This window comes from Chelmon rostratus, chromosome 19, assembly GCF_017976325.1.
Source record: "Chelmon rostratus isolate fCheRos1 chromosome 19, fCheRos1.pri, whole genome shotgun sequence".
In the NCBI taxonomy this organism is placed as follows: Eukaryota; Metazoa; Chordata; class Actinopteri; order Chaetodontiformes; family Chaetodontidae; genus Chelmon; species Chelmon rostratus.
The window spans coordinates 11969456-11993760 of record NC_055676.1 but is presented as its reverse complement, the minus strand read 5'-3'; the positions used below and the strand labels follow the sequence as shown (position 1 = coordinate 11993760).

At 42.0% G+C, this 24305-nt stretch overlaps 1 protein-coding gene across 1 annotated transcript; it reads right to left on the bottom strand.

Annotated features, from left to right (window-relative positions):
* Positions 1 to 2574: 2574 nt before the first annotated feature.
* On the bottom strand, positions 2575 to 24305 carry kcnn2 (potassium calcium-activated channel subfamily N member 2). The gene is made up of 9 exons (XM_041960386.1): positions 23535 to 24305; positions 23042 to 23137; positions 11678 to 12096; positions 11248 to 11389; positions 10941 to 11051; positions 10709 to 10836; positions 8669 to 8677; positions 5573 to 5642; positions 2575 to 2850 (listed from the first exon to the last, which is right to left on the bottom strand). Exons 1-9 carry the CDS (start codon positions 24303 to 24305, stop codon positions 2575 to 2577), a joined length of 2022 nt encoding a protein of 673 aa, XP_041816320.1.

Below are 24305 nucleotides of genomic sequence, written 5' to 3'. Positions count from 1 at the left end.
TTGCACTATTTTACAGCAACAATCACTAGTTGCCTTTCATAGTAAGATTTTACTTCCTATAGAAGAAAATGTTTTGTTGAAGATTAAACCAGTGGCTCCCAATCTTTGTGGTTTTTGTCCCGTCACAAAAGAGCAGTGTCTAATGGGAACCCCCTTCCCAGGTTTCAGATGTCCAAAGGGACATATCTCCACTAATGTTGTGATGGTTTGATTTGGAAAACCAAGGCCCTTTCCTACCACATTAGTCACCTCATGACCCCCAGATTTATTTTGTAATCTTTTGGATGGGCCCAACCCCTAGGTTGGATACCACTGAACTAAACGTATGTACCCAGTTGTATGTAAAAATGTTAAAACTAGCTACTTAATGTAGGATTTGGATGTCAGATGTTTACTTGTAATGGAGTGTTTTTACATTGTGGTAGTGACACTTTTACACAAGTAAAGGGTCTGATTTCTTCTTCCACCATTTATGGTCAGCTTCTTACTATCTATTACAGTGCCTACAAGTTACAGTCAGGGCAAACTTTACCCAAAGTCACACTTCCTTAATTCACCTCCACTAATCCCTTGATGAGTGAAAAATCAAGAAAGGTTGCTACACTTAATTAAATTAACTTAAATTTAAAAGTGATTTAGATCGCAGAGGATAAAGTTATGTGTCAGTTTCATTGTCTGACTAGTTTACACAGGGACACACACAAACACACATTTCAATGAGCCAAATTTAATACAAATTCTCACACAATAAAAAAAGACACAGAACTGTCAAATTGTATATTTTTATTGTTTAATTGCTTATTGTTTAAGTCGCATACAGTATAATCTCTCATTGGATTTATGTTGCTGAAGTTTGTGGACTGAACATCTGTCATTTTGTTGACCATCTGATTGACTTATTGGTTAGTGGGTGGGCTGGTTAGACAAGATCAGTGCTGCTGATTTGACCAGATTTCCTCTGAGCCATGCTATTGTCTGTCAACCTTGGAAAGGTTGCATTAGCACTATGCTAATATGGTGAATATTATTGTCTAGAGGGTATATTTTCCACACCATGGCTTTTGCACACAGTTCATATGGAGATAGATTGCAGGAAAGGCCATCCAATCAAATTTAAATATCTTGATTGACTGAACCTGACTTTGACATTAAAACTTAATCTATAAACCTAATAAATACCAGCCACTGTAGGTAGATATACCAGTTCTGCTCTTTAATATTACTCTTCCAGCTCAGCCAGCAGTGTCATCTAGAGCATATGCTGTCAAAAATAAATGCAATCTGGATAATAATACAATTTTTAAGTAGTTTATAATTAAGATCCGGAGAGAACCTAGATAACTTTATGTATGTACCTTAACTCCAGTCCAAGATATATTAAACCATGTGCTAGATATGCTGAATCTGTCACTTCATACATCCCTTTTGTTGTTTGTTTAGTTGTAGGAGGTGTGCTTGTCCTCATCAAAATATATAAAAATAGGCATTTTCTTTTTAAAAGGTAGATACGGTTTCAGCGAGTTGTTGTTCAGCATTTGTTGTTGCCCAGCTGGGGTGACAGCAAGCATAAATAGCACAGGAAGAAAGGACAAGAGGTGAGACACAGCAAGACAAGGGGTAATTACTGAGTTTGTGATCACTCAATACATTTCTGCAGACCTCTGCAGGTCTCAGTTAATGCTTCTTTTTGAAAAACAGAAAAAGGGCTTTGACTTGATTTATCAACACTAGCCACAACTTGAGAATTGACAATAATAAACCCATGCCCAAACATCTCAAATGTTCTTCTTTTAATGAGCAACGCATCTTTATATCGTACGTCAGTCAGCATTGAAGTGCATTGATTAAAAAGTAAGTGCAAGTACAGATTTTGATGCATTCATTTTGACTAGAGGATTAAATTATTTGCAACGTCTCCCCAAAAATAGTCATTCTACAGGGGCACTCTGCAAAAGAAAACCGCTATAGTTGATGCTGTTTCTAACCTAAAAGATATATGCTTTTTTTTCCTCATTTCAAGCTTTTTAAGTTATCTCTGAGTGACAGTGTGTAGGAGCAATTTTCATCTGCCTTCTGGTGTCAGTTCACTCCAGTCCATCAAACACAGCACTTTTCCTCAATATCACTGTCATGCTCCCTGACTAATTTCTCAGTGGTTTCTCAGTTTGCTTTGAGGATCACGGCAACTGAATCAAGCCAGCAGAAGCACAAAGTCTGTGAGAAGCACTATTTTAGTGCAATAGTTTCACACATGGTAACCTTGCCACCTAAAACTGGCTATCTCTGCATAGAGATGGAGTAGAGCTCTTATCGTACCCCCATCGATAGGCCTTTTAAGGAAGCGCCATTATTTGTGGTCATGTCACCAGAGCAAGGATAACAACATCTTTTGAGGTAATAAAAAACAAATAACAGCATGAAGTTATCCATTAAAATGCATTGTCCGCAGTATCAGTATCTTGGATTCTGTCATCAGAATTTGGATAATACTTATTGAAACCATAAGGCTTTACGATAAATGCAACTTGGCCATATGATGGCAAAAGTCTTCAGTGGAGGCATTCCCCTTGGACTCTAGCTGCTCTCGGAGGAGGTGGGCGGTGCTGTGGAGGACGACCTCCGTCGGGACACTGACTGTGAGCGCTCAGGGCTGTGTTTGTCATAAGGCTGGAGCTGCACCTCCAGGAAGTCCCTGTGCTGCTGGCTGATGACCTGGCTGATGAGTCCCGGCAGAGCCTGCAAGTTACTCAGTAGAGTCTCCAGCTTTGTCTCCAGCAGGGCAATCCTCTTCTCCATGTCCTCTCCTCTCTCGTTCAAGTCCGATATCATGTCATACATGATGTTCTGAGTCTGGAACAGGGGAGAGGAAACACACTTTAGCATGATCATTTTCCAAACTGGTATTAGTTTCTGACGGACAGTTCTGTGTGCGTCCACTATGAACAGATATGGTTACAGATAAAAGCACATTCTTTTTCAATACTTCAATAAATATGTTGTTGAAAGTGCTCTGAGCTCATTCTGCAACGGAGAGGCAAGGAAAAAGAGGAGATTAACTTCCCCAACACATTCTGTTCAGACTGCACACTCATTTTAATTAATGGAAAAACCCACATGACTAGAGCAGCCATTACCAAATGTTAATTGTCTGACACAAAAGCAATTAAAGGATAGGTTCAAACTTTTTCGAGTCTGTCTGAAAACACTACTCAAATGCCAATATGCACATTGAAAGCATTAATTGTACTGATGGGAAAGAGATTCCTTTCTAAAGCGATTTAATATAAGTGACGGGGGACAAAATCCACAGATTTCATGGTACGTAAAAATGCATTTTAAAGTTCCACTGTACGGTTATGCAGGTATTGTTTTACGGCACAGTTGAAAAAACATGGACCTATCCTTCAATCTCAGCATCTAACACAAAATGCCAAATAGGATATCTGATTAGTGAAGCAAAGAAAATATCAGTTATCAACAAGAAAACCAAGCTGTTTTGACAAGACAAATTTTACAAGTTCAAGTAAATGTCTGTCTCACAGCGACTGTCTCATTGCCCTCCAGTCTTGGGGGAGCAGAGGTTAGAAGCAGGAGAGTAAATTTCACATTAAAAAAAGGTCAGGGGGTCAGTTATTTTTATGCTTAGTTGTTCCAACCTTGAGAACCAGCAGTTTTCTGACTGTCTGACAAGGGTAGAGTTCATATGACCAGTTTACAAGAGTTCACATTTCCATGCAGAGCAGAGTATATTTCGCCTATGACCTTGAGGGGACAGGAAAGGAGCCTGCAGATGATGCCCTCTGCTTCTTTGATGCATCAAGCATCTGTTCACAGACCTTTAAAAATACACTGTAGCTGCTGCATTTTAACTCCCGAGGTTCAAGTCTTCAAAAACAGTCAACAACACACTAAGAAATGCGTGTCACATTTCGGATGAGGAGTGGGAGTGATGCTGCTGGAGGGCGGTTTCTGAGGTATTATTCAGCAGAGGACTAATAATCCCTGGCAGCCTGGAGGCAATGCCATCCATCACTTACCTTGTCCTCTCCTGATTTGAGGCAGGAATAATGGGATAGGTTGTTTATGTGAATCAGTGAGGACTAAAGTAGCACTGACACCTCTCACCCTGACACCTAGTAAGAGACAAGGGCTCTACTGTGTTGTATTACTTGCATAAACACTAATCTAATCTGCAATTCAACAGCAGTTCATGTAATGATAACCAAATAGTTTCATGTATGGATATATTATCTAATGCATGCGTAATTCTCCCTGCACCCCGACACACACATGGACTGAAACGACCCAAGTCTGGGCCTCGTTGGTAAATCATGAAATCTGACAAGAACACATTAAATAATGATGCTAAAGACCAAGAAAAGAAGCCTAGTAAGCCACGAGGGAACAAATATCATAAATAGAGGATGAAACTGATGCAACAAGAATATATATGGTTATTACAGTTCCACTTCAACCACAGACTGACACTACCAACCTATTTCTGCACAAGAGAAAGAGAGAATTAAGACAGAGGAGAGTGGCAGAGATCGTTTCGAAACGCAATTTTGCTATTTGACGACCTGTACAGTAATGGAAGTGATGAAAATGCTGTGGAAAGAAACAACATTGAACCAAACTCTGCGTCACTGAAGCCACATTAAATGACAAACCACATTCTATATTAGACCGGAGAAGAGATAATGAGTTAAGGGGATACACTGTGATCTGAGGAATTTCACATTGCACTGCAGTGGCAATGCAGTTGCCAATGATACGTTCAGCTCTATTTAGCTCCAGCTTTCCACTGGGAGGACGGGACTGAAGATGCACTGCCCTCTGATGGTAACAGACTCTAATAACAGGGTCCAGCTGAGTGCCACTGGCTATAAGCCACCTTACCCAATGTCACATCCCAACTCTTCTTGCTGCTGTTTTACAGCACGAGGTGATTGGGCAATATTAACTAATACCGTTCATGACACGCTGGCTCAAATCCAGTTTGACTGTGGTGCACTTCTGAATGTCAAAGCGCTCTGCCTTTCTCTCCTCTCTGTCTCTGCCTTTACTTTGGGCTGAATCATCAGATCACAGTGTGTCTCCCTTCCCAGGTTACTGTTTCTGCTGTGTCAGGCTGGCAGGCTGCCTGGTCTTTCCCTAAGGTTTGTCAACTTCTGTTTAGTGCATCTGGAGACAAACATCAGAGAATACATAAAGTGAAAAACGGTGCAGACAGGAAAGGGGGGGTTTCTTGTTACTCCCATTCAGTAATTTTCTGACAAACATGTCCCCGGGATAGCAGTTTACACTGTAAAATAAAATGTTATTATTTCAAACCCAAAAGATGAGAATCTCAGATGAGTGCAGACAACCAGAATCATCACACAGATTCATTTTTAATCACCTTGTGAATAGCCTGTCTGTTTATTTGACACCTGTAGACTTTGATTATATTAGAAAATACAACTAATTCAGCGAGTGAACTAGCATGCATTGAATTAAATCACACAAAGGAAAGAAACTTATCAGGATAGTTGTCTATCCTCATGTACAATGCAGCAGTAGTCTAGCTTACCTTAGCAAGGTCCACTAGTGAGTTTGCTTGGTCATTCAGCTTGCGTTGCTCCATTTTAACACTTCTCAATCTGAACACAAGACCATTCAGAACCCAATAAATTAAGGCTATCAGAATTTTGTCATTAAATTTGTGCACACACAAGGCATACACACGGAGAGCACTCCCAGGACATGCACAGGATGTGTGTAGAAAATGCAGGGGTCAGTCTGTTTGGTTGAGCTGCATGCAAGTGGAAAGGAGACCACGAGGGGAGGGGGGGGGGGGGGGGGGGTCCTACTCAACCATACATACATACAACCATACTAAAGGAAGGACTCATAGTATCAGAGCACCTCTAAGCATTAATTATCAAGACCTATAGCTACTTGACAAAAAATAAAAATAAAGCCCACAGTTGTTTCTTTAAAGTTTTGTTTCTGGTTAAACCACCTTTTTTCCATTTAGGTTTATAAATTATTTAGTCACCCAAAAAGCCATATCAAACCTCATTTTAAGTTAACATAAAGACTAATGTTTAACCTTTTCGATAGCACCTATCTACACATTCTCTATCTTTTCCTTTTAAGACTTTGCAGCATAAAGAGAAACATAAAAATCTGTGACACAACAACTGAGAAAAATCCAACGTTCCTGCACAATTTACCGCTTAAAGGAAACCTGTTAATCTGGCATCATGAATAGAAAATGTTACACTACTTGTTAAAAAAAGGCATAAAAGGCCACTTTTTCATCAACTGCAAATCTTACTTGTGAAGTCGGCAAAAATGAACTCACCTACTTCATACAACATGCTTAAATAATTCACATCTCCTGTTCAATTAAGCTTCTAAAGCCTGTTTTTGCTCATCCTCTCAGGGGGCTCAAAAACAGCAACTGTGCAGTATTGTAGCGTGTCGACCACACGTGGTTTTGAGATATTAAAGGTTTTTTTCCCCCCTGAATCACCCACGCATGCTAAATTAAACTGGGCACGATACACAGTCGAACATCATGAGGGCAAGTTTGCCAACGTTTCAGATTTTGATGAAATAATTAAAAAACAAACTCTATAACTAACCGAGACATGAATGCAGTATGAGGTGATCATTAGGTTGTGTGTGTTTTGAAGGCAAACACTAATGAAGATCGAGAGGGTATTGAAAGGGGGCCGTGGGGAGTCTGATAATTAGCTGCGATACGCCCATTCTCATGCAATGCAGGATCATTTCTCTGTTTTCCTGCAGACAGGCAGATGTGGAGCGAAGATGACAGGTCAGACCAACAGAGGGTGCCACAGGCGCCACTACAGGAAACTACAGGCAAGGGAAGACGTCTTGACAACTGAGGACTGAAATGCTTCAGACAGAGCAGACTCTGAAGACAAGTACAGGAATGCTATTGCAAAATTTTTATTATTCAAGTCATTAAATGAAAGGAAAAGAAGGCATCTAATATGATAAGAGATATTCGATGTTGCATGGCTTTGCAGCTGATGTGAGACCTGTTAAAATTACACATTTCACAGTTGGATGACCAATAGCCCTCAGATGGGGTCAAAGCACGAGGGCAGCGCGAGGTCAGGACGAGGAAGCCTGCTCGCCCTGTCTTTTATATTCTGCGCATCTCATTCCCTCAGTCAATCACTCCTCATGGGCAGTTCTCCTTTTGAATGGACACTCTAAATCTGATTGATATTCATCAGGGGAAAACGGCTAAGCAAAGCTTTTCAATACCCCACTAAATCAGTTAAGGCAATCTCAGTTCGTACGGCGCCATATTTTTTACCCCTCCTGACTTGCTTTCTTTGTCATGACCTCTGTTTACCTCATTCTGGAGAGAAATTATCATTTTTCTTCAGCTTAATGGACAAGGCGAGCATTCTGCAGCCTGTCGTTTTGTGTTTTTTTTTTCTCTCTTTCCGTCCCGGCTGACAGCTACACGCTGTCGGTCACAGTCGCAGCCTCTCAGGCTCAAACGGGATTGCTCGAAGGCTTTACCCTGACCTTCCTCTTAGGTCACTTTGCTGTTTCTCCAATCCACTGATCTCTGAGCTAACAAGCACTCACTGTCCCGCTTCATGCTATGATTCCCACTTCAACCTTGTGGATGGACAGGGACAGCGTTCCCAAAGGGGATCCAACTGTGCTGAGACACTCGACTTAACAGCTGTTATGGCCTGAAACATACTGTAAGACGTCTGGATGCATGTGTGCCACATCGTGCCTGTGGCTTTGTAAAAATGCACCATCCGAATGACCTCAGGAGTGTTTAACCTGCGTCTAATGCAAACTCTGCTAATTCTTCTTAGTGCAGAGATGCATGACAGCTGTATGTCCGTGTTATTATGCTGCTTACCAGCCATGATAACACCAGATCAATGTCTTTGCTACTGTGTCATCCAACAGAGAAATGGAGGAAAATGTGGCAAATGTAGTAACAGGCGTAACAATGGTTCCACACGCCGAAAGATGACCCTGAGCCCTGATCTGTATGAACATGACTGCTAAGTTGTATAACATGACTTGAGGGATATTATAAATCATATACTTGTGCTACTGCAGGTCTGTCTCCTGTAGAGCTCTAGTCGTCATCCTTCGGTACGTGAAAGCACAGTCAATTAGAGTTTAATCAGTGTTTTCCTGATTAAAGATCAAATTCTCATCACATCCATGCAGAAATGGAAAGAAAAACACCCTCCCATCACCGATAATTGAAATTCACTTTATATGCATCTGTGGGTGTGATTACAATGTGCAGCATGTGTCAATAATGAGACTGAAAACGTGTTTGTGCCGGCTATTTAAAGCTGTTTGCATCACAAAATGTTGAAGATTGAGTGAAAAATGGGAGACTGATGTGCATCTTCTCAAATTGACATGCTACTCAGTTGAACATACGTCTAATAAAAACCTTTGTAGCAGCTTAAATTAAATAAACCGACAACATTATGATTATGTCTTGTGAAGCAGTTGCTAACTTAACATGTTTTAGTGGCATGAATTTCACTTATCAAATGAGGGAGTGTAATTTTTTAGTACATTATTGGGTTCAAGGACAAGCTCTCGTTAGCATGCAAACAACAGGTCTTTATCTACATGTGAGGCGAAGACTTACTTTCGAGCTCTATTGCATTGTGTCGACACAAACAGGAAAAAAAGGAAACATGAAGTAGACAAATGAATTATTACAACATCAGATAAACATATTCAGATGGCAAAATCTGTTTGCTCAAGTCTGGCTGCTGAAACCTTCATCTCTACACTGTCACCTCACCTCTGAGCAGCAGCAACTATTTATTCTTCATTTACTTTCTCCTGCAACCAGTGTGTTATATCTCTGTGTTTCTGGGAGCTGCAGCTCTGCTTGCTCTCTAAGTCTAATCCCCTTTTTTCCACACTAGTCCGGGTTATCAGGAATACAGTAAATCAAAACAACCGTCCTGTTAACTTCAGTCAACATTCACCAACACAGACAATGCCTCAAAGCATCTATGGCTCCATTTAAAAACTGTCTACAGCTCACATCATTTACAGTGACTGATGAGGACCTCTGAGAAAGTTTGTCTTGCAGCTTTGACCAGAGGAAACAGGTACGCTGATATCTGATTTGATGTTTACCATCCCCTCAGGACAGGTCAAGGATGGCTGTAGGCCTTTTCCCACTCGCAATCTGCTCTCTGTCAGCTTTCTGTCCTACATTCATCTCAATCCGGAGCTTACGAGTCACACCCTGTACCTAGGCTACAGGCAATACTTAAAACTCTCCAAGATAAGGCCTGTGAACGCACCACTTCCTGAACAAAGCAGAACCTTTGTGAGATAAAGGTGTGACGGGAGGATGTTGACACCATGCTGAGTAGTCGTCCTTGCACACAGAGCCTGACGTGACTTTTTCCCACTGAATCTGGTTCAGTATAGATTTAGCTTTAGCTCCAAGGGATTTCCATTATTAGGCTGTCCTAAAGAACAGGAGGTGGACATGAGACACTGTCATCACTGCTGCGAATCGCCTGAATATGACAGCAAGGACATAATGACTCGACAAAGAAACCGTGACAAAATGCCGTTAAACGGCACAAATCTGGATGCGGGTTGCAGCAGCAGCAGACACTTTGTGCATTTCTCGACCTTGTAATCAAACATCCTAATGTCTTTAAAACAGAAATGTATGTTCAAAAGATTCATGAGCAAATCAAAGTTGCACACAGGAGACCACAAAGACCCATATATATACATAAAACCACAGAAAGCAAACGTACAAAAAGGAGACATCTTATCTTATAAAGCTACACATAACAAAATCACTGTGCATCAACTCACTAATATTAATAAAGCACTGAGCTGATTGCCGACAGTCACAGACTGGATGTGCTTGTAAGCACAGTAGGTTGAAGAAAAACAAGAGCGAGGTGAGGCTGAAATCGATACTGTTTTGGAGTTAGATAGCGCCTCAGGAGTCCTCGGGGACCCACTAAAAAACTAGCTGACAGGTAAGTGTCTGACCAACCGCTAGAAAAGTAGAAACCCAGATGCGTCAGCCTGCAAGCCGACGTAGCCGAGAGAGACACACAAGAGTCAATCTGACAGCGAAAGGCGAGAGAGAGGGAGAGAGATCAATATCATACTGCTGTGAATTCTGTAACTCCAGAATATGATAAGGTAAAATTATTGTTATTGTTTCTTTTTGTCAGGAATATTTCTGTAACACTGAGGCTGCTGAAAGAATGACTGCTTCCACATTCTGGGTGTTTTCCCATTCTCATGCAGAGAAAATGCCATTTCACACAGATAAAATATGCAGCTTCCATCCTGACAATTCTCACACTGGTTCAAACAGAAATGGATTAAAAGAACATCTAGTGTATAAGCAAATAGTACTTAAATTTTGTCCCCTTGCATATTTTACCACTCTTTATGATGCAGAACCAACAGGCCAAGTCATTATCACATCTACAAATTCAAAGTTGGTCAAGTCAAGTGAAACATGGTCAAGATTCTTCAATAATATGAGCACACATGTTTGCTACAGGTGTCAAACAATTCAGATTTCAGGTTGGTGTCGCATCGGTGAATCAAGTGAATTCACTGCTGGATTAAAAAAGGTATTAGACCAACATGAGGTGTCGGGGGTCGGGCTTCAGAGCGTGGTACCTACTGGTGAATGGCTTGGAGAAATTTCCTCTGGTGCTTCCTGACTCTGGCGTGGTCCATCTTCCTCACCAGTTTGGTGTTCTTATAGATGAGCCACGTCTCCCTGAGAACATTCGCAGCTGTGTTTTTCACCTAAAATGGAAAAAGAGAAAAAAGGAGGGGAAACATTTGGTCAAGAATGCAGAAAGGAAAGTATCCATGATTTCAAACTGACCGAGTGCGGATCTTTCGCTTACTCTTTTTGTTAGCTGGGTATCCATCATAAAATTGTGGACGTGTTTTTCAGCTTTGGTTAATTCCAGTTTCTTCGCCACCACAGCCACCACCAAGGCAGTGCAGCCAGCACCCTGTGAAATAACAAGAGCAGATAGGCACGAATATGCAACGTGGATTTTCACTTATTTCATTTGCTTGTCGACTATTTTTTTCCCAGCTTTTAAATATTAGTACAATATTAGCTACTTTCTGTCAGTCTTTCAGCACTTAAAGATATACTGACAGGCAAAACAAGACAAACTCTGAAGCACTGGCTGCTTTTCTCACCATAATGCCAGTCAGGAGGCAGACTCCTTTCCCACAGTATGTGTTTGGGACCATATCCCCATATCCAATGGTAAGAAACGTGATTGAGATCAACCACATGGCTCCTAGAAAGTTGCTGGTTATGTCCTGGTTGTCATGGTACCTGAAATAAATAATAAATGCAATAGGTTGACAAACCTCAATGTGCCTGAAGCACTCAAGCTTCGCCTTATGACTAAATCTCATCTTAAAAAAAAAAAAATTCAATATAGTGGTGAACATAAGATTAAATTCGCTGTCAGAATACTGCAGAGCTATAATCTTGTAAATCTTTCTATCTTGATGCTCAGACACAGAGTGAGCTAAGAAGTGTGTACATTATCTATTTTTACGCCTTATCTATGTTTCATGCTGAGCGGCGCAGCATAGCGTGAGAAACTGATCCAGGCACCTCTCACAAGCTCTCACAGTCCATGCAGCGATGATCCACAGCGAGATGGTGAAGACCAGCAGCACGGTGCCAGGACAGATGGTCATGAGGGTCTTCATCACAAAGCGCGTGTTGAAGTTAATCTTGTTGAGGGCACCGATGCTGCGCGACGAGGCGTCCGTGAAGAGCTTGCTGTGCAGCAGCATGACACGAGCGATGAGGTACAGCCGCAGGAACATGGGGATGGATAGGATGATGTCCACATCTGCATCCGTCTTGGATGGCACGTAGGAGTAGGCCAGGCGTGCTGTCCAGGTGAAGGTGTAGTTTCCTGGGATGGGGTGGATGGCGCACACCAGGATCTCCAGGCAGATGAAGAAGATGCGCTCATATGTCATGGCTATCCTCCAGTCATCAGCTGCGTTGTCCACCATAAATAACTGCAAGGCAAGGGCACGGTGAGGCCGATGGAGGGTAAAAAACATCTAACATTTTCATCATGGTGACACAGCAAGCTACAGGAAATCATTAAACCCCATTAAACAATAAGTCACAAATAGCCTTGAGTCATTAAATCACATTTCTGAGTCACATTTTTAAAGACCTCAGCAGTTTTTTTTTTTTTTTTTGCCTCATGCTGTTGCCCAGTTAAAACGAATGATATACAGTATATACAACACATTATCTGTGAGCATTTTCAAGAGAATAGAATTGATCTGAAATAACATTTGGAGGAGGTACAGTTAAAGAAAATAATAAATAACTGTTTACATAGTTAGAATGCTATGCTTGGTCAAGGCCAAGGATATCTGATAAAGGCTGCAACACTCGAATATCATGCCTTTGTGTTTCTGAATGCATTCTCCAAAGAATAACATGGTGTTTTTTATGCTTTCAGATTTTATTCTACCTTGCAACATTTGTTTGTATTAATTTCTGTACTGTATGGAAATCATGATTATCTCCACTCGCAGAAGAATATTGCAACTATTTTGATAATCAATTAATCGTTCATGTCATTTTTCAAGCAAAAATTATGAAGAAATGAAACCTCCGGTTCCAGCTTCTCGAATGTACATCACAGTAAACTGAATATCTTTGGACAATTGACTTTTGGTTGAATAAAACAAGACATTTGAAGTCATCACTGTGGGCGGTCGGCTCTGCAATCTAAAATTCAGCAATAAATGGGGAGAATTACATTTGTAAATATGTGATTTGTAGTAAGATAAGGCCAAAGCACATGTGTCTCCACCACTCCAACACTGAATTCTGCCATGAATTCACCTCCTGCTTTGTTTCCCTCTCTCTCTCACATACACACACACACAAAAAAAAGTGTTACATTAGCAGCATGCAGCAAGCATTTTCAACTTCAAAGCGTTATACTGATGAGAACATCTGCCGCCTCCACATTAGCATTAGGTTCTGGTCGCCTGGCCACCCCGACCAGAAGGTAGGCCGTTCCACTGGGGATTTCAGTGTGGGTGGATTTCAGCACCCTCATCACTCTTCTCCACCCTGTCCTCTGTCATATGCAGCAGCCTCTTCACATGCTCCTGCGCCTTCTTCTTGTTCATCCTCTCCCTTCTCTTCATCACTTTCAATCCAATCTGCAGCTCGCTTGTCTTCGACCAGAAGATTCACTGCTCCGTGTATTCACCCTGAACTAACGACTGAGCCCATGACCGCCATCGCCACCTCATTCGCACTGGTCCCTGATCATCCTTATAGTCATAGATACACTATCTCAATCTTACTCCTCTCACCAGAGCTTACATTAGCTGGTGCAGGTTGAGGATTAAATGCTATCAAACTGTATTAACTTCCTCTACATTTGTCAAATAATTCCTCTCACACTGATATTCCTCCACAGCTGCTCCTGCTCTATCCACTCAATCACCTCAAGGTCCTCTTCCTGTGAACAGGCCGTCACAACTGGCAGGAGATATTTCACAAAATGTTGCTGTCAGCAACAATACAAGCGATGCTTCCCGCCGGCTGTTTTTGCCACGAGAGCAGAAGCCCCTCTAAAGGTTCATTACATTTTGTCGGAAACCTCCTTAGTACGCTTGGTAATGAATTATACAATGTCCAGTGATTTCTCTGGATTTAATAGAAAATGTGCACATGCAAGTACAATGTTTTCGCTTGCAGTTCAGCATCTCTGGGAACTGGATTGTGCACAGATCAGTTAAAGTGTGCAGTTTGGATTTTTAGAGACTTTTTCCACTCCACAAGCACCTGCTGGCATTACCCATGAAGAGGAATTTAGTATATAGGTTAAAGTTTAGGGACTGAACAAATTAGTGGGGGAGATGGGGCTAGAAAAGGGGCATCTATGTATTTTTTCTTTTTGCTGAAAGAAAGATGGTCTAAAATTGGTGGAACTGCATGTGAAGGTCTTATAGTCATTTATGGCCCACATTTCTATTCAGTTTCATCATTTTCTAGCAGGTTTTCTGTATGTATATTTCTGTTTCTGTGTAAAAACACAGATTCAAAGCATACACCATGTTGCAGCATGGGTGAAAATCTTTTGCCATATGCAGATGATCGTGTCGCTGTATCAGGGCTTTATTTTACAGTTTCTGCAGGGGTCAATATGTCAGAAAACATATATCTTTGTAGTTATTAGGAATTGAAGATAATCTCTCCAAAGAGCATCTTTTTTCCACAAGCAAACTTTATTCTGCTTTAAAACAGAACTACAGCAAAGTTTAATATATCATGCAGAGTTAACCTGTGATATAACTCAGCACAACACAACCAGTTTTACTGGAGAGTGAAACTACGAAGGTGCTGAGGTGCCTCTGCAGCCGCAGAGCAGCTGGCTGTTCAGTAATGGCAGTAAGAGCAGCTGGAATTCTTCTTTCACAAAATGCACCAGTTGTTATGCTTATTATAATTTTCGCAATTGCTAATTCCACTGCTAATGTGCAATTCAGGCTCTGTGCAAATTATCGTCCCATTAACACATTAAGGTTGAAATCAGAGTTGAGTTGAGGAATTAGGCGGTTGGGTGTTGCAGTTTCCTCTGTGTCAAACTAAATACCAATAACCTTGGGAGGGGAATAGTGCTGCTTTTCTAAAATCAAACTAAGGTTCAGCTCCTCTCCCCACCCTAATAATTTCTGTACAATCCCTTAGCTGTTTGGAACTGAAATATATTGGCTATATTGATTTATCAGTCAAAACTGCAGCTTTAATTCTATGAGTAATAAAACATTCATAATATTCAACACATACTGGTGGCACACATCACGACTCGGCATCTTGCCAGCTCGTCTCCATTTAGTTTCATTTGGAATTTCTCATTATAGAAGTAAAAAACTGTCCCACTCCTGGAGGGCTAATGGGATCAGTGACCTAGATTGTAAATTTAGCAGCGATATGTTACATAAAAATTGAATTGCTGAACCAGTCATATTTCTCCCATCGAAAAGAAAGTCCCCATTCAACATGTTCAAGGACAAAGACAGCACATGGAAAAATCAATAATACGGCCAATTTTCCTCACAGACATACATGAATGCTCCACAGCTTGACAGCTTTGAAGGCGCCCCCGACACTACGGGCGCCCGCTTCACTTCAACACGCAAACTGCACTGAACCACAGCGTGTGCCTATTATAGCTTCTGAGCCAATTATATGTCCAACTGCCACTGTGGAAGAAATATCAACTGTCAACAAGCTGGCACATTACAGGCAAAACAGCACAAGCTACAACGAACACATGTCCACGAACAAACGCAACAACCGTCCCACAAAGCCTCATTTATATTTATTTAAGAGCTACAATCAAAGTTCCCCCCAAACACAGAAAACACATGAATTAAAATTTCAGAGGCAGTTGTTCATATCAAATGAGCGACACTGAGCTCCTTTAACAAACTGACATCTGCCAGAGAAGTGTGTAACTCTAACCACAGCTCGTCTTGTCCGGCTTTCCAAGTGAGTGTAATGTAGACACGGAAACACAAGCTGTGACTCCTCTCTGCCACGGTTTCATGCTTACAGAATTAGGCCTCTGAAAGCAGCTAAATCTATTGTTTGCACACAGCACAACCAGCGTTTTATTTTACATTTCAAACAACACACCCGGCCTGTCAAAAGCAGTTACAAAGTTTGTTACCTCAAAACAATGTAATTAAACATTTAAACGCAGGTTGCATAAGGAAAGCCTACTTGGTGGGTAGAAGCAATTATGGTAATGGATGACCTGAAACACAATACTCAAGGGCCCTTTACCTCGGAGCATCAAATATTCCATGCTAGCAGCAGAACCAACAGTTATGACGGAGAGGCGGAGCAAACTACATCTGCAGTGGAAAAACCTTAAACTGTGGGTTCTCGCTGGTGTCAAAAATATGACAGAGAGGGAAGACGCTGAGAGTCAGTCGTAAAGACACGCAGCTGATGAGACAGGGCGCCTTTAAATTAGTTACAGGAGGCTGACAAATCATTTAAACACAGCAAGTAAAGGGATTTTAAATGGGAAGTTGACTTAATCACAGTTAAAACCATGTCTACAAAGGCTGACAGCAACTTAGAAGACTGCAGCCTGACAGTCGGCACAACGATGTGCGAGTTTAAAGCAACATGATAGAACAGGTCAAGGTTTAATGGGGACAAATGATCTCTACGCAAATGAATATGCGTTGGTCAAGTGAATTTTTGGTCACCAATTGTTTTGTTCTATTTTTACAGATACAACATAGAAATCAAGAAATCATGCGTGCAAAGACACAGTTATTTTCCGAAAAGCCTTAATCGTAAGGAGGTAACATTTGACCATAGCAAAGAGGGGAAAAACATAAAGAAGGAACGAGGGATGATCTCCCTCTCCCCAGACTGATCAACAGAGACGAACATCAGGTTCAAGCTTAAATTTACAAACATGCTAAATAGAGTATAAAAGTAAAATAAGGACAATCTGTAATCTGATTTACATGCTTAAAGGTTCAATTCACTCAAATTTCAAAAACTCTCTGAACTCCAGCGGTGTGTATCCTGGCATGCTGATAGTTTGGGTTTTATTTGCTCATGTTTTGAGAAAGCTCTCTCTGAGATTTCTACTTTTCAACCCAACACAGTGGAGGTGAGCATAATTTTGTTTGTGATGCTCAGAGCCTTAAAGTATGAAATTTAAGCTAAATGTCTAAAGCCATGCTATCGGCCCCGTGAAGCTGTGCTTTGATGCTTTCAGCTATGTGCTAACATTAACATGGACAAAGCATGTTTATGTTTGCCATGCGCAATGTTTAAATTTAGCATGTTAGAATTGTTACAGTTGCTAATCATCACTAACGTACAACTGAGGCCGATGGGCGATATCATTAGTTTTGCAGTTATCTGGTCATGAACCAGTTAAGAATTTGACCTGATGATGGAGCTAGATGAAAAGTTAAAGCATCTCCAAAGTTATTAGATATAGACAAAGATAGATGTCAATTCATTCAAAAGCCGTTGAAACAAAGCCACATATTTTGACCTCATGGTGGCGCTAGAGGAACAGCCACAGGATCGGCAAAATTAGTGCTCTTCATCATCTTGGGACTTGCGAAAAGTCTGTGGGACATCCATGCAACAGTTGCTGCAACATTTCAGTCTGGACCAGAGTGGTGGACCTACTGACTGACGCTGCTATCCATAGAGCTAATTTGGGAGCATGGCTAAAAATTCGACAGAAGAGACGGAGCCCGTCAAACTCTGGAAAACCCAGACTAAGACAGAGATGGATAGCTCCAAGCTTGGGCAAATCAAAATGAAACTATCTGCATAGTCAGATACCTTTATGGAAAAATTAGGAAACACAGTATGTTTTTCTTATTGGGGTGAACTGACGCTTTGAGTCCTTTTTTATTTTTGTGATTTGTTTATCTTCTTAAATCAAAAACCTTTATTTAATGATGTCTATACACACACGCATGTTTGTACCTCTGTACATGTAAGCATGTGTAAATCCCAACCTTAATCTGAACCAAATGAATATCTAACTCTTTCCAAAATGTCCAAAATGTGACAATAAAGCAGAAGAGCACATACATTAAGCCTCTGCATTGTACAGCAGAGAGGAAGCAGCCAGCACGGCGAACAAATCGAGCCGTCGCTGGCTTCTCTCAGGCACTCTGCTTCTGCTCTGATGGACAGTCTAATCACTCAGAGTGCACGCTCCTCGCTCATCATGGGAAACTTTCATTCACGTCAGGTTGAGGGACAACGCGGTAGAATATGTCCCAAGATCATCCCCTGCCTGTCCTGCGTCTACGCTGTGCGGTCTCAGAGGGGCTCACTTGCGACGCTAGCTGGGTTGGTTACTGGTTTCACTACGCTCAATATAACTAATGGAGTCCAGCTCAATATTTAATCTGTGTAATGTGGAGATGGGAACATATATCTTGTCACTGAGAATGAAATCGCTCAATCTCATTAGTGAATTAGGTTGAGAGGTTCAGCCCAATTAGACATTAATGCAATACTTTATTTATGATATCAAAGTGAGCCACTAAGAGACCACTTTGCTGAGTAAATCTGAAGCTGCTGCAGTTTCGACTTGCTTTTGTTTCTGACATTAAGTCACACATTTGCATATACATTCTTCTATTCAAGCAACATAGGGCCAAAGTAAAAGCTTGGATAAATCTTTCTTTAAAGTCTTGCTGCTGCAGCCAAGTTGCTCACGTCAGTGATCTGAAAGTCATCGGTAGGTTTAAAGACACGTGCGCAGCACAATTTAGTAAATGCCATCAATAAGTAATCTTTCGGATTTGCAGCTCTTCGGGAGGCTGGGTGTCTCTGAAAGCCTGTACGTTCAGTGAAAACACTGAGGTCACCAGCCAGTGGTGGTTATCTGACTCCAGTCTGGAGTCTCAGGTAGAGGACAGATTTCACTGTGAGGAATGCGGAGCGTCTCCTGCAGTTACACCATATCTCTAACACGTACACACCACCCAGGGGCGGTCTGACAACCACGGCCAAGTTTGGCTTTGGCAGGATTCGCTGGCACAGTTTGGGCGTCGTGTTGTTATTTTATCTTTTCTGCAGATTGTAAAATGTAATACTGTGTGACTGTGAAACATCAGCGCTCACTTTTATCACGAAAGTACACATCAAAGGCGGAACAGCCCCCAAAGCATTTTGCATTAGTTTAAGAAAACTCAGCAGAACTGTCATCACAAGGTACAACGACACAGCAATGGCCTGAACACAAATGCCCGTCGGCGAAGAGCCTTTGATGTGAGAAGAAGGGGAAACTTTCAGAGCAGCTTCTGTCTGTTTGGGAATAAGGTGAACTCATCAACCATCTCAGCAGCGAGAGCAGGAAGATGCTCCCAGCTCGTAGCTCATATCAGACTTTGACAATGACAAATCAAAGTCGTGAAGCAGCTACAGACTCTAGCCTCTCCATTTCCACTCGCGCTCTACAGTAAGTCGCTGCCTGCCAACACAGCAAACCCGACTCCGCTAAAAAGTCTAAAAATTCCTCCGGCGGATCGGCAGCTGTCAACAAAAGGCGTGACGGGGACTGAATCAGGCTGATAACATTTCAAGGAGAAGTATAAAAAGACGCTGAGCCACATCAGCATGTACAAGAGGATTAAAGATTAGTATTATTTCTCCTAATTGTAGACACTGGGACAAATGTAAGGACATTTATCAGGACATGGACACACTGTCTCTCTCTGTTAACGCAGTTGGCTCTGTCGTCCAGCCGTCGCTGCCGTTGCAGCACAGCAGATGTATCCCTAAACAATTCAAATGACAGCTGGTGTCCAACATCTATCCTGTCTGACCTGACCTTTTGAGTTTTCAGTCACTCCGAGGAGAGAAAAAACACTTCACGTTGTAACACTAGGTAAAAAATGAGAGGGCGCAGTCTTTACCGAGTTTGACAAGTAAATCAGTTCGGAGTGGCTCGAAGTGGAGGGGAAGTATTTCATCACCCCGACTCATGCCTCCACATCTGACAGGCATCTGTGAGTACACATGGATGTGCATGCATAATCTATTTCACTGCAGGAGCGAAATTTCCCACACGGAAAAGTGCACTTTAGAAGCAGCACTCTACTAATATCACAAACACTTATGGTCCATGCACAGCTTTAACACACAAACCACAAACCAGGGGCATTACATTATGCTGAATAATACAACAATAGATGGAGTGTTAAAAGTGTATTTGATGCAGTGTTTGACCCAGGAGAGAGCACCACATATTGAATCAGTTAGTCAGAGTTTTTGCCCTTTGTTAATTCTTCGCAGAAAGTTATGTTTTAAACGATTGATTTTTCATGTCAGAGTCAATTTACAGGTCACTGGGAGTACAGCACAGCCTATGAAGACAGTCATATACTGTCTGTGACTCTGGAAAAGCTTTGAAAAGTCTGAGAAAATGACTCGAATGATGTCACCTGAGTATGTCAGCCCTGGGCTTAGAGACGGCAGATTTTTTAAAAAAGGAGGAAACCAGTTTTACACATCATAGTCTGTCTACAGGTGTTGGGGAATAGTACTGCATGCTGCATGGGAAAAAGGTCTTTTTGGTGGGAGCCGATCTGAGCGACTGCCTCAGGTGATGTCACTTGAGTCAGTGTTGGTTGGTTCTGAAGGCGACATGTTTGGAAATAAAGACAGACGCGAGGTTACCGGCTCCACTCCTCAAGGCTAGCGGCTTGAGGCCGCATGAGCCGCTACTCGCACAACATGCCCGAATCTCAACCCAGCTCTTGGTGGTTGAGTTGGATTGTGGGTAACGTAGGCGCCAGGTTTTGACAAGGAAGAAGAAAGCAGGAAGTAAAAAAGACTTTGTCTGGTTCTTTGATTTTGATTCTTTGGTAAACTGACTGCTCAGTTAACAGCAGGTGTCTGTTCAAAACATGGATCATGGAGTTTGAAAGACGTGAGAAGAGTCTGATAAACAACAAAGCTGATCAGATGCAAATGAAAGAAGCTCTGAGAAAATGTAAAGGAAGCACACACACATCCAGAACAACTGTGTGTGTCATTAGAGAGATAGATTTAGAATTAATTTGTCTGTGTGTGTGTGTGTGTGTGTGTGTGTGTGTGTGTGTGTGTGTGTGTGTGTGCAAGCACATATGTCAGTCTGCAGGAACCAAGTAATGACAGACTACCAACAACAGGCACAAAAGCCCGTCAGGCAAGGAAGGGAAGGAGCAGCTGGTGTGGTGGAAGTTAAAGTATAAACACTGTGAACTGGATTTAAATAGTAAGACAGAGTCAGCTTCCAGGAACTGGCTGATAGCTGATGAATAAGAAAAGGGACCTTATAATCAATTTGTACATCTAGAGAGAAGCAGAAGGGAGTGAGTAAGAGACTGCAGTGATGCGATGATGTTTTCTGATTCACTTAAGTGTTCAGGCTTCGGCGTTTGAATAAATGGTATATATATCATTGTGGAGAGGGGATATGTGGCGAAAAGTGCATTGCAGTAATCAACTGTGAGGCAAACAATTGCCTTAATAAAGTTTTCTAGGTCAGCAAAAGGGGAAATGTCTTTATCGTGAGAAGAGAGCAATCCAGGGTGAAAAATGTTTTGGATATTGACACGACTGTCAGAGGAGTCTGGATCAAAGAGGTTTGAAACAGCCTTCCGGTGGGGTAAATGTGCAGCTACTGACAATTAAAACGAACGGAAAGAAAAGCTTGTTTTAGAGCTCAAATGAAAATTCCAGCTCGCCTATGGTAAAGGTAAGAATATTGCATCACGGCTGTTTATGATGTGTAAAACAGAGGATTTAAGCTTCCTAAAACTGTCATCGTCTCCATATTTACGAGCACAGATGTGCTGCTGGATCATGACAGTAAGAACATGTGAGGAACAGCGACTGGAAGCTGCCGCACAATTCAGAGCTAAAGCATTTAACTGGTTTACTGTGAACGGGGACCATAAACCCACAGCTGAGGCACAACTGCCAATTTCACACAATCTGTTATAAAAGCCACTAAATGGAGACCTGCTGTGATGAAGAATGCACCTTTGCTCTCTATTAGTCACAACTAAATCGTTACATTATTCAGCATCAAGGAAAGTTTGCGCAAGCAAGAGGTGGAAAAGCTCAGTTTATGAATTAAATAATTCACACAGGATTAGAGTTGAAGGTGCGGAGGCCGAGGGAGGGAAGAATGAATCCAGAATATGATACTCCCAAGCAAACGTACAGTATGCTTTCTAATTTATAAACAGCTACTGGGAACTGTCTGCAGGGGAAATGAAAACACTTCTGTTATGCATTGAAATATGGTAATGATGTCTGTGCATTTCTATCATCCCTCATAAAGAAAGGTTTACAATGAGACATCTGAAGGGGGAGACACATTTTACTGCTGGGCTATTTCAATGACTGATACTCCCCTGGGACTTGAGCTCTAAATATACCAACAAGGCTCATGAACCCTTACGTTTTGTCCAAATTTAACACATTTTACCCAAACCTCTATGTTCTGAATAACAGAATATAAAAAAAACAGCTGGATCAGCTCAAACAATTTAGCTAAAGGCAGTTTTTAAAAAATCACCATCTTGTTTAAAAGTAAGAAAAATCCATTAACATGATTAAACATGGAGTCTTCAGAGATTGGGGAGAAAGCCTGAGCTGTGTTTCTTTTCAACTGAAGTTTTCCTTTTAAGTTGATTTAATTAAAATAAAAGAAAAGAAAGTATCTAATGCATGAAAGCTTTCTGGCAACATACAGTCGCCCCATTAATTTTGTGGCTGTTCAACAAAAGACACAAGTGCTGAAGCACAGTAAGAAATGTAAGCAATGCAACAATGCTCCTAGGCAAGGTCATAAAACTGTCCAAGTGTTGGAACACCTCAGGGGAGCCTGATGGTCTCAATCCACCCACTGAGGCCTGTGTGAGTTCCTAAATCTGATCAAAATGTGCAATGAGGTGTTAATGTGGCTTCGAAAGATAACGATCAGTCCACTACAGCATTCATGCAATCGCAGGGCTGTATGGATTTTCACTTTGGAATGAAGAGAATAAAAATAAATAAAGTTGTTGCAGCCTTCTCCAGATTTCATGCTGGTAATCCAATTTGAGTAATTGCACTGTCCCACGCTGCAGACAAACTAAAATTTAACACTTCACTTGCTTTTACAAGAACTTATTTGCTTTGGTAGATTTCAAGTCAATAATAATAATAAAAAAACATCTTTTCTAATCTGCAAACGCTCGGGGCAGTTTTCTGCACATAAACCTATTTGTGACATCCTGTGAAGAACAGGCGTGCAGACACATTAAACTGAGCATTCACTAAACGTGATGAGTCGGTCAGTGTCAGAGCAGACTGCTGACCCTTCAGCATCACCAGTGAAAGAAGAACAACAAGAAGAAGAAAAGAGTGTTGCAACGTTACCTGTATCTCTCTTGCATGGTATATGATAATCAGCCCCAGGAGAATGATTGTAGAAAGGCTTATCAGGCATTTTAGAGCTAATGAATACAGGGACTCCTGGAAAAGAGCAACAACACTAAAGCCAAACAAGACACAACATCATGACATAAAATCACATTCCTGCATGTTGTTACATGTGTCACACAAATCTGGGAGTAAAAATACATGCAAGTAAGAATTCAGCTTGTTAATGTGCACTGCAACAAAATGTGATCTTTGTGTATAACTGGGGTTCCCCTTCATGGTTCGACAGCAGTGGGCCTTTTTGGCCTGCGTGTGACAGTGTGACTACATGGGACACTTTGCAGTGAGCCCACACTTCTGCTGCCTGTTATTCCAAGTGGCTGCTTTTCTATAACACTTTCGCCAGTTTGCTTTTTATCATCATCCAATTTAAATAGCTTGCTGCCACTAAATGAACTCTGCGCGGCGTGGGCTTTGAGAAAATACGCACCTTTCCATAGGCTCCCCACGAGAGTTCAGTCTCTATAACCATAACAACGATCCCAAACATCCCAAAGATTAAAGCATAGTCGCTGAGCCGCTTCCTCTTCTCAAACAAGGCCCTCCTGTGACCGAGCTTTTCCCCAATGTTCTGGTTCTTCTTTTTACCCGATTTACCGCCGCTGTGGCCGCAGCCTCCCCCTCCGTCTCCCGATGCGTAAGGCATCAGGGTGGTGGAATTATTCTCCGGCTTGGATACTAAAGTGTCCGACGCATCTGCGGCTGAGATCGGCTGCAAGGGCTGGGACTCGGAATCAAACTCGTGTATGTTTCTGCGGGACGAGCTCAAGTTGCTCAGCGGCCGCATTACGCCGCCGTTGTATCTGCAGCTGCTCATGGCTATTTCATTGTAGGAGTTACTGTCTTTGTGGCTGCTGCCCAGGCTGCCCCGCTGCCGATCGCGGCACTGCTGCTGCTGATGGTGAGGATGATGATGCCTGGATGAACTACCATGACTAGAGGGTGTGAACTCGCAGACGCTGTACTGGCAACCTTGCCTCGAAGACGTTTCCGAAGGTGTCCTTAAAGTTCCCACAGTGGTCGGCGACGTCCCGCGAAAGACGAGGCTTTTTCTCGCATCACAGGTGCAGCTATTGCAGGTGCAGCATTGGTCGTGCTGCTTGCCGAGCCGATCCTCCCGCCCGCAGTAGTGCTGGTACTTACAGTGCTGGAGCTGCTGCTCTGGAAAGAAATCGTTCTGCAGCTGCAATGGGGTTTCCAT